This window comes from Coptis chinensis, chromosome 3 (assembly GCF_015680905.1).
Source record: "Coptis chinensis isolate HL-2020 chromosome 3, ASM1568090v1, whole genome shotgun sequence".
NCBI classification, from domain to species: domain Eukaryota; kingdom Viridiplantae; phylum Streptophyta; class Magnoliopsida; order Ranunculales; family Ranunculaceae; genus Coptis; species Coptis chinensis.
This window is the reverse complement of record NC_141458.1, coordinates 84,772,606-84,789,373: the sequence shown is the minus strand read 5'-3', so window position 1 is coordinate 84,789,373 and position 16,768 is coordinate 84,772,606. Positions and strand designations below refer to the sequence as shown.

The 16,768-nt window shown below is 38.5% G+C and overlaps 1 protein-coding gene across 1 annotated transcript; it reads right to left on the bottom strand.

Moving 5' to 3' along the window:
* Nucleotides 1-2,647: 2,647 nt before the first annotated feature.
* On the bottom strand, nucleotides 2,648-3,519 carry LOC147511222 (uncharacterized). Its single transcript, XM_086598400.1, has one exon. The coding sequence runs from the start codon at nucleotides 3,494-3,496 to the stop codon at nucleotides 2,648-2,650; it is 849 nt and encodes a 282-aa protein (XP_086454526.1). The 5' UTR covers nucleotides 3,497-3,519.
* Between the last annotated feature and the right edge of the window lie 13,249 nt (nucleotides 3,520-16,768).

The window sequence follows — 16,768 nt, the reverse complement described above, 5'->3', positions numbered from 1 at the left end:
CCAACTTGACAACATCCACGAAAGACTTGGCGCCAGAAAACTTCCATGCATTGTAGAAATCGCCATATGCTGAAGTATAGTTTTTACGACAGTAGTGGACTAACCTTTTCTTAGTAACAGAACCACTAACAGAATCAGAAGTATTGCGAAGAAAACCATCGATGTTATCAATTGTACCTCTTACTAGATCAATAGATAATCCAAGCGTTATTGTACATAGTCCTTCAATACTAGCTGCTGGGATACGTGGGTCTTCAAAAAGGGTTTTGTCGCAGAACCTGAAGTCTCCCGGTACTCGGCTGCATACCCTAGTGATTAGTTCTTGGTCTGCAGCAGAGGAGCCATGGATTACGAGACAAAAAACTAGGACGTGAAGAAGAAAAACTATCAAACTTCTAAGAGAGGCCATCTTAATTAACTCTTCGAAACAATAATTCTATACCAAACATTATAAGAAAATTGTGAGCAACGTACCTGTTGCTCGTTTTATAATGTGAAAATCTCTAGAAAAGGTAATTGCTAAATTCATCCCACATAGTTTTCTTCTTCAGCTTTCATTGTTTCACAAAGAATATCTCTAATCTAGCCTAAAACAGGAGAATGCCAATTTTATCAGAGGTCAAATTAGTAGGTCTGTGTATCTAAAAGTTAGTGTTAGTAATATACAACTTAATTGTACTTACTCTTTACCAATTACCAAACTATACAAACCTTTTGTCTTGTAAGTGTCTTGTACTTCTTAATTAAATCCGAGCCTAGTGTAGATACACTATGTCCTTAAGACAGATTTTCCCCCTCACGGTGCTTGAAGGTTGATGGGAAACTGTCTCCCAAGATAGAACGGATTTCCTTCTATAGAAAGCTAGTACTTCAATTCTATAGAATCGTGAACAACAACATAATATTTGACTAAGAACGGAGGGAGAAGAGAAAGATCGAAACTTCGTGCGATCACGGTGTCTCTTTCTCTCCAAATTCATCCACTATTTATAGGTGAGTGGTTCCTCTTCGAAACAACACAGTGACTCTTGGGAAAAAGTAAGCAACTCTTTGAAAAGTCACATGTTTCGAAAAGACACACCATTTCGGCATAAAGCACTGTTTCAAACCAGTGCCTATTTCAAAAGGTCACACCTTTTCGGCATGATGCACTGTTTCGAACCAGTGCACATTTCGAAAGGTCGCACCTTTTCGGCATAATGCAGTGTTTCGAACAAGTGCATCATTTTGAAAAGGTTTTTCTCACATTACATACTGTTTCAAGAAAAAACTCATTTCATCTCAAGTGGGGTAACTTGGGAGATAAACTACTCATTCATATTTTAATAGATTTGTGCAAATTCTCTGATTTATAAACCAAAAAACGATATGCACTACTATTGTTTGCATATCCAATGAATACACAATCAATAGTCTTGGGTCCTATCTTCACCTTCTTAGGTTTAGGGACTTCCACTTTAACAAGACACCCCCACACTTTTAAGAATTCGTAGGAAGTCTGATGACCTTTCCACAATTCGTATGGTGTTTTAAGCGTCTTCTTGTTAGGAATCTTGTTGAGAATGTAATTGGCGGAAAGCAAAGCTTCCCCCCACAAATTCTGGGGTAAACCAAAACTTAACAACATAGCATTTATCATCTCTTTTAGAGTTCGGTTTTGGTTCCATGATACCGTTTGATTGAGGTGAATAAGGAGTCAGAGTTTGATGAATGATTCCATGTTGAGCGAGAACCTTCAAAAGGTGATTCATATTCACCTCCTCTATCACTCCTTATAGCCTTAATCTTTTTGCTTAGTTGATTTTCAACTTCATTTTTATAGTGTTTGAACACTTCAATTTCCTCATCTTTACTTCTCAACAAGTAAACATAACTATATCTAGTGCTATCGTCAATAAAAGTAATGAAATACTTTTTACCACCTCTAGTTTGCACGTACTTAAGATCACATATATATGTGTGTATTAAGTCTAGAGGTTCAGTACTTCTTTCAATTGAATGAAAGGATGATCTGGTCAACTTGGATTTTACACAAGTTTCACATTTATGGTGTGGGTCTATTTTTAATTTTGGTATATAGTCAAAATTAATTAATCTACGCAAAGTATCATAATTAACATGTCCTAATCTACCATGCCACACATGTGAAGACTCAATCAAGTAAACAGAATATTCAACTTTATTGGCACTCTTTGGCGCAATAGTAAAACAAGACATCCTAAAGAGCCCATCCTGAAGATAGCCCTTTCCCACGAATACATCATTCTTAGTTAGTACAAATTTATCAGAAACAAAGACTAACTTAAAGCCATTCTTGCTCAGCAGCGACCCAGAAACCAAGTTCTTGCGAATGTCAGGCACATAGAGCACCTCATTCAGAGTTAGTTCCTTCCCATAAGTTAACCGCATCACCACCTTTCCTTTGCCTTCAACCTTGGACGTAGAAGAGTTTCCCATAAAGAGTTGTTCTTCCTTTTCCACAAAGATGATAAGTGGTGAACATCGACTTGTTGGAGCATATGTGGCGAGTAGCACCAGTATCCACCCACCATTCCCTTTCATTTCCAATCATGAGACATTCAGAAACCACAACAGATAGGTTCATGTCATTAACATTGTCAGAAAGCGTGTCCATTGTCATATTGGCTTAAGTCTTTTGCTTCTTATACTTCTTTGACTTGCGACATCCACTTGCCTTATGTCCAGCCTTCCCACAATTGTAGCACTTGCCCTTGAACTTAGTAGGTATACTACTCTCTTCACCTTGAGCTTTGTCTTGGTGCTTCTTTTTTCCCTTAGCACTTGATCCTTCCACAACATTAGCCTTTGCCACCATGGGATCCTTGCCCTTCTTCTCAGATAGGCGGTTATCTTCCTCTATCCTTAGACGGACAATCAGTTCTTCAAGATTCATATCTTTGCGTTTATGCTTAAGATAGTTCTTAAAATCCTTCCAAGATGGTGGTAATTTCTCAATCATAGCAGCCACTTGGAAAGATTCTCCTAGGGTCATTCCTTCAGCAATGACATCATGGAGGATTACTTGAAATTCTTGGACTTGGCTTATGACAGTCTTACTATCCATCATTTTGAAATCAAGAAATCTGCCAACTATGAATTTCTTCATGCCAGCATCTTCACTCTTGTATTTCGTGTCCAACAAATCCCAAAGTTCCTTAGCAATCTTGAACACACTATACACATTGTATAATGAGTCAGCCAACCCACTAAGGACATAATTTCTACACAAGAAATCAGCATGAAACCAAGCATCCTTGGCCAAAACCTTCTCCTTGTCGGTTTCATCAGGGCTTACATCAGGAGCCTTATCCCATAGAAACCTTGCCAAGTTCAGGGTAGTCAGATAGAAGAGCATCTTCTGTTGCCAGCGCTTGAAATCAGTTCCATTGAACTTTTCAGGCTTCTCCCCATGAGGAACAAAATGGGAAACAACAATAGGAACAGTAACAGCAGGAGTAACTGGTGGTGTTGCCATATTCTGAAATATAACTACACCTTGTTATTTCCTTAAACCAAAAAAGAAAAGAAAACATAAACAAATTCTGTTCGGTAAAGAAGAAGAAGAAAAAGAAATCTATCTTAAGTTGTTAGGAATATACAACTTAATTGTACTTACTCTTTACCAATTACCAAACTATACAAACCTTTTGTCTTGTAAGTGTCTTATACTTCTTAATTAAATCCAAGCCTAGTGTAGATACACTATGTCCTTAAGACAGATTTTCCCCCTCACGGTGCTTGAAGGTTGATGGGAAACTATCTCCCAAGATAGAACGGATTTCCTTCTATAGAAAGCTAGTACTTTAATTCTATAGAATCAGCGAACACAACATAGTATTTGACTAAGAACAGAGGGAGAAGAGAAAGATCGAACTGCAAATGCGATCCGGTGTCTCTTTCTCTCAAATTCATCCACTATTTATAGGTGAGTGGTTCCTCTTGAAACAACACAAAGGACTCTTGGGAAAAAGTAAGCAACTCTTTGAAAAGTCACATGTTTCAAAAACACACCATTTCGGCATAAAGCACCTCAATTTTCAACCGGTGCCTATTTCGAAAAGTCACACCTTTTTTCGCATGATGCAATGTTTGAACCGATTGCACATTTTGAAAGGTCGCACCTTTTCGGCATAATGCACTGTTTCGAACAAGTGCATCATTTTGAAAAGGTTTTTCTCACATTACGTATTGTTTCAAGAAAAAACCCATTTCATTTCAAGTGGGGTAACTTGGGAGACAAACTACTCATTCATATTTTAATGGATTTGTGCAAATTCATTTTTTTCTAACAGTTAGAACTTCTTACAATTAAATGATCAGTCTATCTTAGGAAATAATAAAAGTAGAATTACAAACATCCGTGTGTAAGTAGTTTGTTTCTATATTTGGACATCGAAGAAAAGAGACAGGAAACCAAATTCAAGCTTCTAAGTTCGTATCATACCTGAATTTCGAGCCCGAGGTCCAAGTTTAAAATTTGAAGTCCAAACAAAAATCACTAATATTGAGGTAAAGAAAATTAAAAATCGATAATGGTTACTTCACTTAATTTTAGTATGGTTTTTGTAGACCACGCAAATTTTAACCTCATTTCTTCACTATCCAACCGACGACGATGGCACTGATTACGTTGTTGAAGATAATGAGAATGAGAGTGGAGAAGAGTAGGGGGAGAAAGATTCACAGAGGGAAAACTTTGAAATATATGGGACAAAGTATTTCTTTTGGTGTTACTTCTGAAGGTGAGCAAGGTGAAGTGAGTATAAAGGAAGGGAGTTAATTTGGAGAAAAAATAGATCGATTCTACTATTACTTCTGATGTGGTTGGCGATAATGAAGTTGAATGTGCTGGAGCTACAAAAAATGCTGAGTTAGAAATTTGGGAAAACAAGGTCACGGATATAAAACAGACATTTTTTTCATTTGATGGATGGAGTATGTCTGTTTTTGTTGCAAATGGGATTCTAATTTGACGAATCATACTCAGGTAACTCCCACAACAGAAGGGTAATCGAAAGCACGCTGCTCATAGAGATCGTCGTTCTAGACGAGGGGGTTCCTCAAGGTGGTAGCGAGTTCTCGGTCAGGCTGCCACCTCTTAGCTTTGCTCTTGCTTTAAGAGGCGTTGGTAGCCCTTTGGCGCATCCTCCCTGTAGGCAGGGGCGGACCCAGGAGTTTTGTCGAGGGTATTCAAGCTAAGTCGGAAATTCAACAATGAAAATTTTCTTTAGTGTTATGTAAAATAAATAAATAAATAAAAATTAACGAGTATAAACATATGATTTCAAAAAGCAAAATGATACCCGCGAGAAATTGAATTGAGAATTCGAGATGGTTTGATAAATGAATCCGAGAAAATGTCCAAATAATAAAGAAGGTGATTGAGAAATCGAGAACATTTGAAAAGTTTATTAGAAAAAAAAACGAAATGAATTACTCATTGGAGTAAAAGTAAAAGTGTGGACTTGGCCTACCTTATAGTCTTACAGAGTCCTTAATCCAAAATGTTAAAAATCATTAACTAATGAGCCAAGTTTTTTTTTGGCTAAATACTAATGGGTTAAGTTAAATATTAAACATTTAAGCCTACTATTTTTTTTTTTTTTTTTTTTGGAGAAACTTGAGGGTATTCACTTGAATACCCTGCCTATACACTGGGTCCGCCCATGCCTGTAAGTCGAGTTACTATGATGAAGTGTCTCATGGTGGTACTAGTGCTGCCGCAAGGAGAGCTTACGAAGATGAAGGCTGTGACCGGGGTTAGTTTGGATGGCATCCTCCAAGATATAGTGATTTTGAATTGGTTAGTGTCGGTATATGGAGACTTTTATTTTTTTTTGCTTTTATTTTTTTTTGTGAGACATCTTTTGTTTAAGAATCAGTTGTCTCACACTTAAGAAACTAATTAGCATCATTTGGTCTATGGAAGATTGTATAAAATGAAACCATATTATATTCCAATTTGGGAACTGGGACTATGAAATTGGTTTACCAATTACCATACTCGGTATTATGAGTTAGCAAGACAAGATGGGCTACTACGTTATACTTATGATAATCATACCTATGATGGGCGCCGAGATTTTTACTCCTATTCTGGTTATGATCATTAACAGGATTAGTACAATTGTTGTTGTTCCCCATGGAAATAAGATGAAGACAACGTGAACAGATTGATGAGAGAATTAAGTTACCTACCTACCGCGTATCGATGAGCAGAGAAAGCAATGGTAGGGTCTATGACATGGAGCCAGGGACAAAACCAGGATTCAAAGTCTGGGGGTGCAAGAGTATGTGTGAACAATCAATGAACTAATAAGTTGTGCAGTGAAGACAAAACATTGGAAAAATAGTGTGAAACAAATGCTTAGAGTTTGGACATTTTTCTAGCTAATTACTAATGCAGCCATGGGAGTTTTTCCAAATCTTTGGGGCAAGACAACGACAACACAAAGTAGTGCTAATCCTAAAGTTGCGGACGAAGATCTATACAAAATTTCCCCAAAGCTACTATGTTCCTCTTATATTAAATAAAAAGGGGACCTTCCATTTCTTCATTTAAGGTGCTTAGTGCCATTATGTGCTGATGAGTTTGGTGAGAACTAAAATATTCAATACTAGTTGATGGAGTATGTGGATCGTTGCTCCAAGGTGCTATTGCAAGCACAAGTAAGAGAATGAAGAAGATTGTAAGATGGTTATTGAGCATGGTCCCCTGTTCATCGCAGGCAGGATATTTGTTGTTTGGCCTTGGTCCGAATCTATAGAACAACATCGAAACAAGATGAAATCTCTCCCCATATGGGTGAAATTTGACTTACCAAAGCAGTTGTGGACTGGTAATGGGATTGATTTTGTCTCAAGTATTATTGGGGAACCCATTTGTATGGACGATGCCACGGCAAACAGGACACGACTTAGCTATGCACAAATTTGTGCAGTTGTTAATACAGATTTCAAGTTCCCTTCTTCTATTAGAGTCAACTTGGATGATGGAAAAGAGGCAGATATAAGCGTGGAGTACGTATGACTGGAATCCATCACTTTGCAAGATTTGTAACATTTTTGGGCATACTGATAAAAAACACCACAAAAACAAGGAAGCACAAACCACCCAAAATCTAAAACATGTGAGGGCAAAACCAACAAAGAAACAAGCACAAAGATGGACACCCAAGAAAAATGCACAAGGAGGTCAAACAAGCTCTTTAAGAGATGATGGAGGTGCTCCCATCCTTGGGGATTGTGAGGTGACTTCAATTGTTGAGGACTTGAGGTACAAATTGAGCAGCATGAAAATGAGCAACAAATGAGGATTGAAAACCCTTTAGAACAAGAGCTCTATGGCCAAATTGTTCAGCATGAAATCACTAATGTGGCTTCTCCTACTTCTCAAGTTGCTGAGGTTGATATTGGTTCTCTTATGGTCGTTATTCCAACTCAAGTTGATGTGGTTGCTAACACAAATGTTGATGCTACTAGAGCTTTAGCTACTAAGGTTGTAGTTGGTACACATAGAGATGCGGCACCAGCTAAAGATACTCATCAAGATGTTGCTTTTGCACACATGAATGTTGAAATTAGTAAGGTTGATTTGAATGTTGGGGTTCAAGTGGATACTGTTCCAGTACTGATGGATGTTGTTATAGTTTCCCAGAACCTCTTGATTGGTTAGCAGGTTTTGTGTTGCCATGGTGAAACAACATACGAGATATAAAATACAACCTAGCTCTCCACATGGTACAAGGTCGAGAGTTCAAAGAGAAACTCAAGCTGATGGGAAATGGACCACGATTATGTCAAAAAGAAGTAGCAAGGAACCCTCTCCAAGTGTGGTCAGGGGGCGCTTAGCTGGAAAATTAGTCCTACCTTAGCTATGATTAAGTAGGCTTCCAAGACAAAATATAAAGGTAAAAATCTTGATGGATACATCAAGGAGATTTCAGATGATACTCTTAGATTAACACACGCTTGTGGTGAATGTGGGACTTTTTTCTAAAACTTCGAGCCCCACAAAAACATCTAAGGAATGATCATCCAGTCTTAAGGGATAAACTTTTGTTTGGTAGCAGACATTAGACCAAGTGGGTTATGTTCATGAGTTTCTCAAAATTGTAAAAAAAAAAAAAACCCTAATTCTTCCTTCAGATTTATCCCGACCTCATATGGGGTCAGGTTGCTTGGAGGGGCAGTCAGCACTGATTCTTCTTTTATCATGAGCCTTGCTCGCAATCGTGTTGAAAAGGTTATGACTTCGATGGACCGTTTAGCTGCATTGGAGGATCCACAGTGTGAGTTAGCACTTTTACGAGCTTGTGTTAGGCTCTCCAAGTTGGTCTTTGCGATTCGTACTTGTCCACCATCATTTTTTAGGGATGCAACTAAGACTTTTGATCAGCACCTTCGCATGGTTTTGCAGGGTATTATAGTTTCTGATGTCCCTGGCTTCGGGGATTTGCAATGGCGTTTAGCAACGCTTCCATTATGCCTTAGTGGGTTAGGTATCTATTGTGCATTTGATGTCTCTACTTTTGCTTTTGTGTCCTCCCATTTTCAGACTTTAGAGCTTCCGAACCACATTCTTAGGAGTTGTGGTCCAGTGCTTATGGGTGAGATCCTTGATGATGTTAGCTACCAGTGCATTGCGTCTCTGTCTTCCCGATTTTGACCTTGATTCTATGGCTGTGAATGCTACCGTCCCATCAAAACCACACAAAGTTTTGGCAGAAGCTTTCTACGGTAAGATTGTTGTTAGTCTTGAGAGGGAGTTTGAGTTATCTGCTCATCAGAAAGCAGTCATTGGATGTTTGCAGTCGGAACATACAAAAGATTTTCTACTTGCTATTCCGATGGAGGGACTTGGATAGCGTATGTCACAGGTGGAGTATCGTGCCATTCTCCGATACCGTCTTATGATTCCTCTGTACTCTGATGGTGGTCTTTGCCCTGTATTCAAAAAAGTAGATTAGATATTTATGGAGACCATGCAGCACATTGTAGACATTTTCCGGGTTTTAAATACCAACATGATCATGTTAGAGACATTTTGTGTGATGCATTTTGGAGGGCTGGAGTACAAGTGAAGAAAGAAGCTCCTGTTAACTTTCTCATTAATCTGAATGAGGGCAGATCGACACTTCAGATGTCTTGATTTACAATTGGTCTGAGAGAGAACATGCATGTGTGGATGCAACTGGAGTCTCTTCATTGGTAGGGTTGGGGAATGGTGGCTTTGAGGTGGGAGAAGCAGCAACAGGGAAGATGGAGAAGCATGAGGAAGCTTGCAGGGCTAACCAACATTGTTTCATTCTGTTTAGTTTCGACACTTTCAGTTTCTTGGAATAACAGTTTGTTGAGCTCCTCAAGAGACTTCAGAAAGTTATGGACAGTAACGTTATAACAGCTGATTCTAACGAGTTTGTTTTTAGAATGATAGGATTTGCTATTCAAAAAGGACTTGCGGCGCAGCTTGTTGCATGTTTGTCCTAATTATTTATAAAATTCGTTATCATTATGAATAAAATTTCCACTTAAAAAAAAGAAAAAAGTTTGAGTTATTTGCTCAAAACCACAAAAAGTTTTGGCAGAAGCTTTCTACGGTAAGATGGTTGTTAGTCTTGAGAGGGAGTTTGAGTTATCTGCTCGTCAGAAAATAGTTATTGGATGCTTGCAGTCGGAACATGCAAAAGATTTTCTACTACTTGCTATTCCGATGGAGGGACTTGGACAACGTATGTCACAGGTGGAGTATCGTGCCATTCTCCGATACCGTCTTATGATTGCTCTGTACTCTGATGGTGGTCTTTGCCCTGTATGCAAAAAGAGTAGATTAAATGCTTATGGGGACCATGCAACACATTATATTGTATATATTTTCCGGGTTTTAAATACCGACATGATTATGTTAGAGACATTTTGGAGGGCTGGAGTACAAGTGAAGAAAGAAGCTCATGTTAACTTTCTCATTGATCCGAATGAGGGCAGATCGACACTCCGGCCTCTGCGGATGTCTTGATTTACAGTTGGTTTGATGGAAAACATGCATGTGTTGATGCAACTGGAGTCGCTCCATTGGTAGAGTTGGGGAATGGTGGCTTTGAAGTGGGAGAAACAGCTAAGAGAGCAGCGACATAGAAGATGGAGAAGCATGAAGAAGCTTGCAAGGCTAACCAACATTGTTTCATTTCATTTAGTTTTGACACTTTCGATTTCTTAGAACAACAGTCTATTGAGCTCCTCAAGCGACTTCAAAAAGTTATGGACAGTAACGTTATGACAGCTGGTTCTAACGAGTTTGTTTTTAGAAGGATAGGATTTGCTATTCAGAAAGGACTTGCGGCGCAACTTGTTACACACTTCTCCTAATTATTTGTAAAGTTCGTTATCATTATGAATAAAATTTCCACTTAAAAAAACATAAAAAATAAGTATGAAGTTTAACTAGTGTTGCTGCTTATACAGTCTCTAAGTTGGTATGTACAGGAGACCAGTATTATTTAGGTAATCAAAACAGAAAATGCCACAAGTTCGATGAACCTTCGGCTGCCAGTTCTCTAAGGCTTTACGCTATATGCCTATATATATATGAAGAACTAATAAGATGGAACTGTATATATATGAAACTGCGGCATTAAGTCAGAATGTCAGCTTGAATTGAAGTTTGGATTACCAATATTCTTTACCCATACCCCCTCCTTTCCCAGTTCAACAACCCTTAACCATTTCATATTTGCAACCTTTAGAAAATGACCATAACAAAAAAAGAAAACCAGCTTGCGATCTTTTCACCCATATGGCTCAAAATGGAAACAACAATAATTGGTTTACACGCCAGAGACTAAGAGTAGCATAAACAAAATCAAAGAAGGCAAAACAATTTGCAAATGACATGAGTCTATCAAGTGTTTCCAGTCGTGATTCCAATTGTAGTCGTAGTCTTAGTCTCCCCATGGTTCCATATGTCCACCCAAGGCCTGATCAAGAGGAGGGGAACACTAACAATGGTTTTGAAGCAATACACCCTAGTTTCAGTGCTGGGGAAGATGGACACAACTTCTATAATGAATTGCTACCCTAGGAGCATGACTTTGCTGACAGTGTCACACAACCAATCCCTTTGGCTGTGGACAACTCTATGGTAGCACGTAGGTTGGATTTTAACCCAGAAGGCAATAATTTAGATGGAAGGGTCACAGAAAGGGAAGTGGATAGGTCCAGCCCAAGCTCAAGGGAAGGTTCAATAGCACAACATGGTACTGATGAAGGTACTATTGCAAGGAGAGGTTCCCAAGGCTCAAATGTCCACAATCAAGGGTTCGTGGTGGCTGTCCCATCACAGCCACCTTAATGGAAATGATAGTGGCCTGGAACTGTCGGGGAATAGGATCCTCCACGATAGTTCAACAACTAAATCTTCTCATCTGGCAACACGAAGCGGATGTGATATGTTTATGTGAAATAAAAGTTAAGGAGAAGCGTATTAGGTCGGTAGCTAAGAGTCTTAAGTTCAGTGGAGTCTTTTATGTTCCAGCAGTGGGGTTGAAAGGTGGCCTTGCTATCCTATGGAGGGATGGTTGCGATCTCGATATTCTTGGAGCCACCCCGAACCAAGTTACAGGTAAATTTAATAATTATCATGTTATTGTTTCTTGGATGTTCAGTTTTGTTTATGGTCACCCTGATGCTAGTCAAAGACATTTAGTGTGGAATGAATTGCATGAGTTAGCTACCTATGTTACTGATCCATGGCTCATGTTTGGTGATTTCAATGCTATCACTAGTTTGGATGAAAAAATAGGAGGTACATGTGTAGTTAATTAAAGTATGATAGATTTTAATAGCTTTATTAATGATCTTGGCCTTATGGATTTGGGTTCACTGGACCTAAATTTACGTGGACCAATAATAGACAACCTCAAGATCACATCCTTGAAAGATTGGACAAGGGGCTTGCCACAATCTCCTGGGTAGAGTTATTTCCTAACATGGTCATTAAAAATCTTGTCAATGCTGCATCTGATCATCTTTCTTTACTTATCAATTTGAATGCATCCATTAGAACACATGCTAAACCTTTTAGGTTTTTTGATATGTGGCTACAGGATGATTCTTGTAAACCTGTTATAGCCAAGGCTTGGAATGAACATGTTTCATGTGATAAACATGATTACTCTATCTTTAACAATAGAAATAATTCTTATAATTATAATTATAATCATAGGGATAGGAATAGTTTGCCTATATAATGTGATTACTTCTATTTCACATGCTTCTAATTCAAATAATCATAGTTGTAATACTAGTAATGTTTGTGATAATGACAATAACCACCATGTTGTTAACAATGATGATTTTGCTAGTGATCATGGTAATGCTCTCTGATAAGCACCCAAAAGTGTATTATGAAACCCCATTGAGACATATAAATTTGGTTAATTATGTGTTTAATAATCATGAAATAAATATGTTTTCATACTTGTGCATGTATTTGCAGTAAACATGGAAATATTGGTTAAACCTGAAATAAAGCACGAGGAACGGCGTATATACGAATTCTCCCAAATCCACACAGAAGCATCAAACTTCCAAAGCTCCTACCTCTCGAACCGGGGACTCGAATGCAACACGAGAGATGCTTTCGGACAATCGTATGGAGATGAACTCTACGATAGGGGGAAATTGTAACACTTGCCCAAAATACCCGGACCCACATTGGACTGCACATGGACCCACTATGGGGGCCACAAGATTGGATGAGTCATCAATCATGGAGCATGTCAAGACAAAGATAACAAATTATTGGTGCAAAGTTGACACCTTGCATGTAATAAATTAGATTAGCTGTTAATAGTGAAAAAAAAAGGCAAGGTGTCACTTTGTTTTAATGTGGTGGATAAAAATTCATTAATGTGGTTTGATAATTCACGTGGGAGGAAATAAGATTTCTCTCAAATGGAGAAGAAATTAGACAAGGGTGGGGGACACTCCATTTACTCCCTTGACTTATTTTCTTCACATGGCATTATTTTAGTTCCTTAGTGAAAGAAATGTGAAGTGAGTTTTTAGTTTTTATTAGAAAGCTTGTAATAGTTTTAATGGAGGAACACTTGTTTCTTCTAGAAAATTAAATAGAAAATTTGATTGTTTAGCTCTCTCTCTCTCTCTTGTTTCTCTCTCTCTCTCTCTCTCTTTTTTTTTTAGTTATAAATCCTTGTCCCAAGGATCATGAGCTAACTTCCCCTTTGGGGAGTTAATCCAACTCATGTGAGGGTAAATCAATTTTTGTTGGTTTGATAGGTTGTTAGGAAGAACAACTAGCTCTACACCCTATCCCAAAATGATAGTTGGTGTAGTGTCTAGTTAGGAATCAAAACAATGAGCTTAGAGATAAGTCATTGTTTAGTTCCACTTGCTAGCATGTGTGAGCTCTTAAGTGAGTCATACATGCTAGGGATCAAATCTTTTCTTCCATTAGGGGCTTGTCTATGAGTCTAGGAAGGATCTGACGTTAAAACACTCACATTCGTCTTGAGAATCTGACGTTAAAACACTCACATTCGTCTTGAGGATCTGACGTTAAAAGACTCAACATGTATATACTCATTTTTTTTATTAGCACCCAGCATGGTGCCCAAAGAGAGTCGTGATATGTACCATCGGACATTTCCTAGTTCGTACGGGCAATGGATTCCACCAGGCCAGACTGTTTCGGGGCGGTTTGAGGCTATACCATATGTACTAAGGGTAATATTATTATTAGACCATTGCACATTGGTCAGGGATGGTACCGTCCTGAACCCTAGGCCCCCAAACATAAAGGTTAAGCCACAGTCTGGCTGGATTGGGTTCGCCGAGAGCCGACATGAAAGTTGCCTGAGTTAAGCTGTTATGATGTGTTGTTTTATTTGGATTTCCGGTGTTGTTGACACGTTCTTCTCGACTTGTACATTTGTATATAAAAGTGTAAATAAATAAAAACCAAAGATTGTTAAAAAAAAAAAAAAATGTTTGAATGTGATTTTTTTTCATATTCTAGTGGATGGCATTTTTAATGCTGATCGTTTTGATATCTCATCCGTTCAATTTGGAGTTGAAACGAATTGAATTTCCACGTTTGAAATTTCTGAACATTTCGGGACATAAGGGGAATTTCTGTAATTCATTTGTACTTGGGCCAAAATTTTGACCCGACCCAAAAATCAATAATCCGGGTACAAAGCCCACGCGCGGGGCACCCACGCGTCCACCCCCCTCATTTCTTCTTCCACAAAAATCGGATCTTGGTCCCCACAATCCACTTTCGCTTGCACCTACCACACTGAATTCGACCACAAGCGATGCGGCGTTAAACTCCACCAACCTCAACCCCCTTCCTCCAGCACCACCTCCTCCACCTCCTCTTGCTATTTGCACCATCAAAAGTTAATCTACAACGCGCTATGGCAGCACGAAGGAGAATCACAGTTGAGAGAAATTTCACAAATCTCTACAATTCCGGGATGTTTCACCCATTTTTCGATGAGGAAATTGCTAGTAGAGAGTGGGAATATCTATTGCATCGAATTCCAGCTCAATATTCCGAAGAATTGGTGTTGAAATTTTACAGCAATGGAGGTTTCCGGGGTGACGAATTTTGGATTACGGCGGATGGGTTGGAACGTGAACTCACGCTGGAGTTGATTTCGAATACCGTGCAAATTCCAATTAACTCTGATAGCCCGACCCTGTTATTGTCGGAGTATCCGACCACGAGGGATTTGATGTTTGACACGCTTCTCGAGGGGAGTACAACACCGGCTCGAATCGTGTACCAAAGCATTCGCCGAGGCGTAACCAATTAGCCGTCCACTCAATGGCTGGCGCATAACGCCATTGGAACTTCAAAGACGTCTGACGTGAACAAGACTTTCTTGCACCTGTTGTGGATCCTACAGGAGAGGAAGCACACTTTCTGTATGGTCCATTTCCTGGGCCATATTCTTACGACCGCATCAAACAGGTCAGCTCCTCTTGTTGTACTTGTTACTCAGCTTATGCTTAACTTAGGGTTCCAGTCTGCTACTCCTTTCATTGAAACAAGGTCTTTCGAGAATTTTAGAATTTTTGAGACTTGTGTTTTAGACCATTGGGACCCAAAGAGCTAGAGATGACATTGAGCATGATAACGTACCTCCTCCTCCTCCTTCACCACCGGCATCGCTTTAATGAAGATACCATCGCCCGAATCAATACTCCTATGGATGCCTTGACGAACATGAATTCTAGTATCGCGCGGGATGTTTCTTCGCCAGAAGAGATGATTACTTCCAAGAATGACTTCCAAAGAAAATGAGAAATCGCCAAGGCCAATTCCGAGAATGATGATGGCAAATCAGCGAAGAATTCAAGATCGGTTGCTTCTGATCTATAAAGCCACATTCCGCACCGGTCCATTTCGGCTGTTTGTCGTGGCGAAAGACGTAGAAACCGGGTTCATCTTCTCGCTAACCCGAGGATTCACAAGAGTTGTTTATTTCCTTTGGTTTAGAAATGACTATGTCATTTATTTCCCTTATGCATTGCATTTTTATTTTTTAGTGCTAAATTATTATATATCGGTTGATTTCTCATAATTTTGTATCTCCGAACATGTTTGAATGAGAAATTATTTATGTTATGCGAATATAGTACTTTCAAAAATATGAGTTTTGCTCCTTGATTCATTGGGCCTACTCTCAAAGCCCAACGGTCAGAACCCAACGGACTGATCCAAACGGTCAGATGCCCAACGGTCAGAAATCAAGTTATAAATACAACTCTCCTTTCCACTTTCACTCATTCCCTTCTCACACTCTTCACACATTCTTCTTCACAAATTTTCAATTTCTTGAACATAATGAATAAAATAGAGCGATGGGAAAAGGAGCAACGCGAATGGGCTATCACATTAATTGTGATAACAGTGTTTATCGTTATTCTCTTGTCACTCATGCACAACATGATCCAGAACATCTAGATCTATGTAATCGTTTTTTTTTTTTTTTCTGATTTTCATTTTGTATATTAGTATGGTGTGTTAAATAATTCTCACACATTTGTACGGGTTACGTATTAAATGGAGAAGTTTTGTATTAAATATTTGTGTATATTAGTTGTCTTTTCCTCTCTAATATATATATATATATATATATATATATATATATATATATATATATATATAATAAATAAATAATAATAATAATAATAATAATAAGTAAATAAATAAACAAACCATAACAAAGAAAGGCCATCCAAAACTCACCAAAATAATTAATGGATACACATAGTGTTCAGAGAAAAATCGCCAAGACGCTACAAGGTACACATAACACTTGTCACACATGCAAATGATTATTCTATCCATATTCTATTACCGAAGTTATGATCATCATTTTTGAAATTACGTGTAAGTTTAACTACCCTGTGAAACTTTCCTCCGTATTTTCTAAACATTAAACCATCTCATTAATTGTATTTGGATATCTGACATGACAAAGACTTACTGTGGATCCCCTATGATGCTGTTCATAATCACATGGGTCATTAAATACACTTGGACTCCAGATTGGTATAGCCTCATAGATTGCCTATAAATCTCTTCTTTTTAAGCCATTCTTATTCATACAATTTTCACTATCCTTCCCTCAGTAATGGCTCAACCAAGAAAAATAACGGCAGAGAAAGACTACCTAAAAACTTTTGAAGAAGGCCGGTTTTCTCCTTAGTTTGA

Excerpts from the sequence above, each read along its gene's own strand:
- LOC147511222 (XM_086598400.1), bottom strand. The coding sequence starts at position 3,496 with ATGGCAACACCACCAGTTACTCCTGCTGTTACTGTTCCTATTGTTGTT.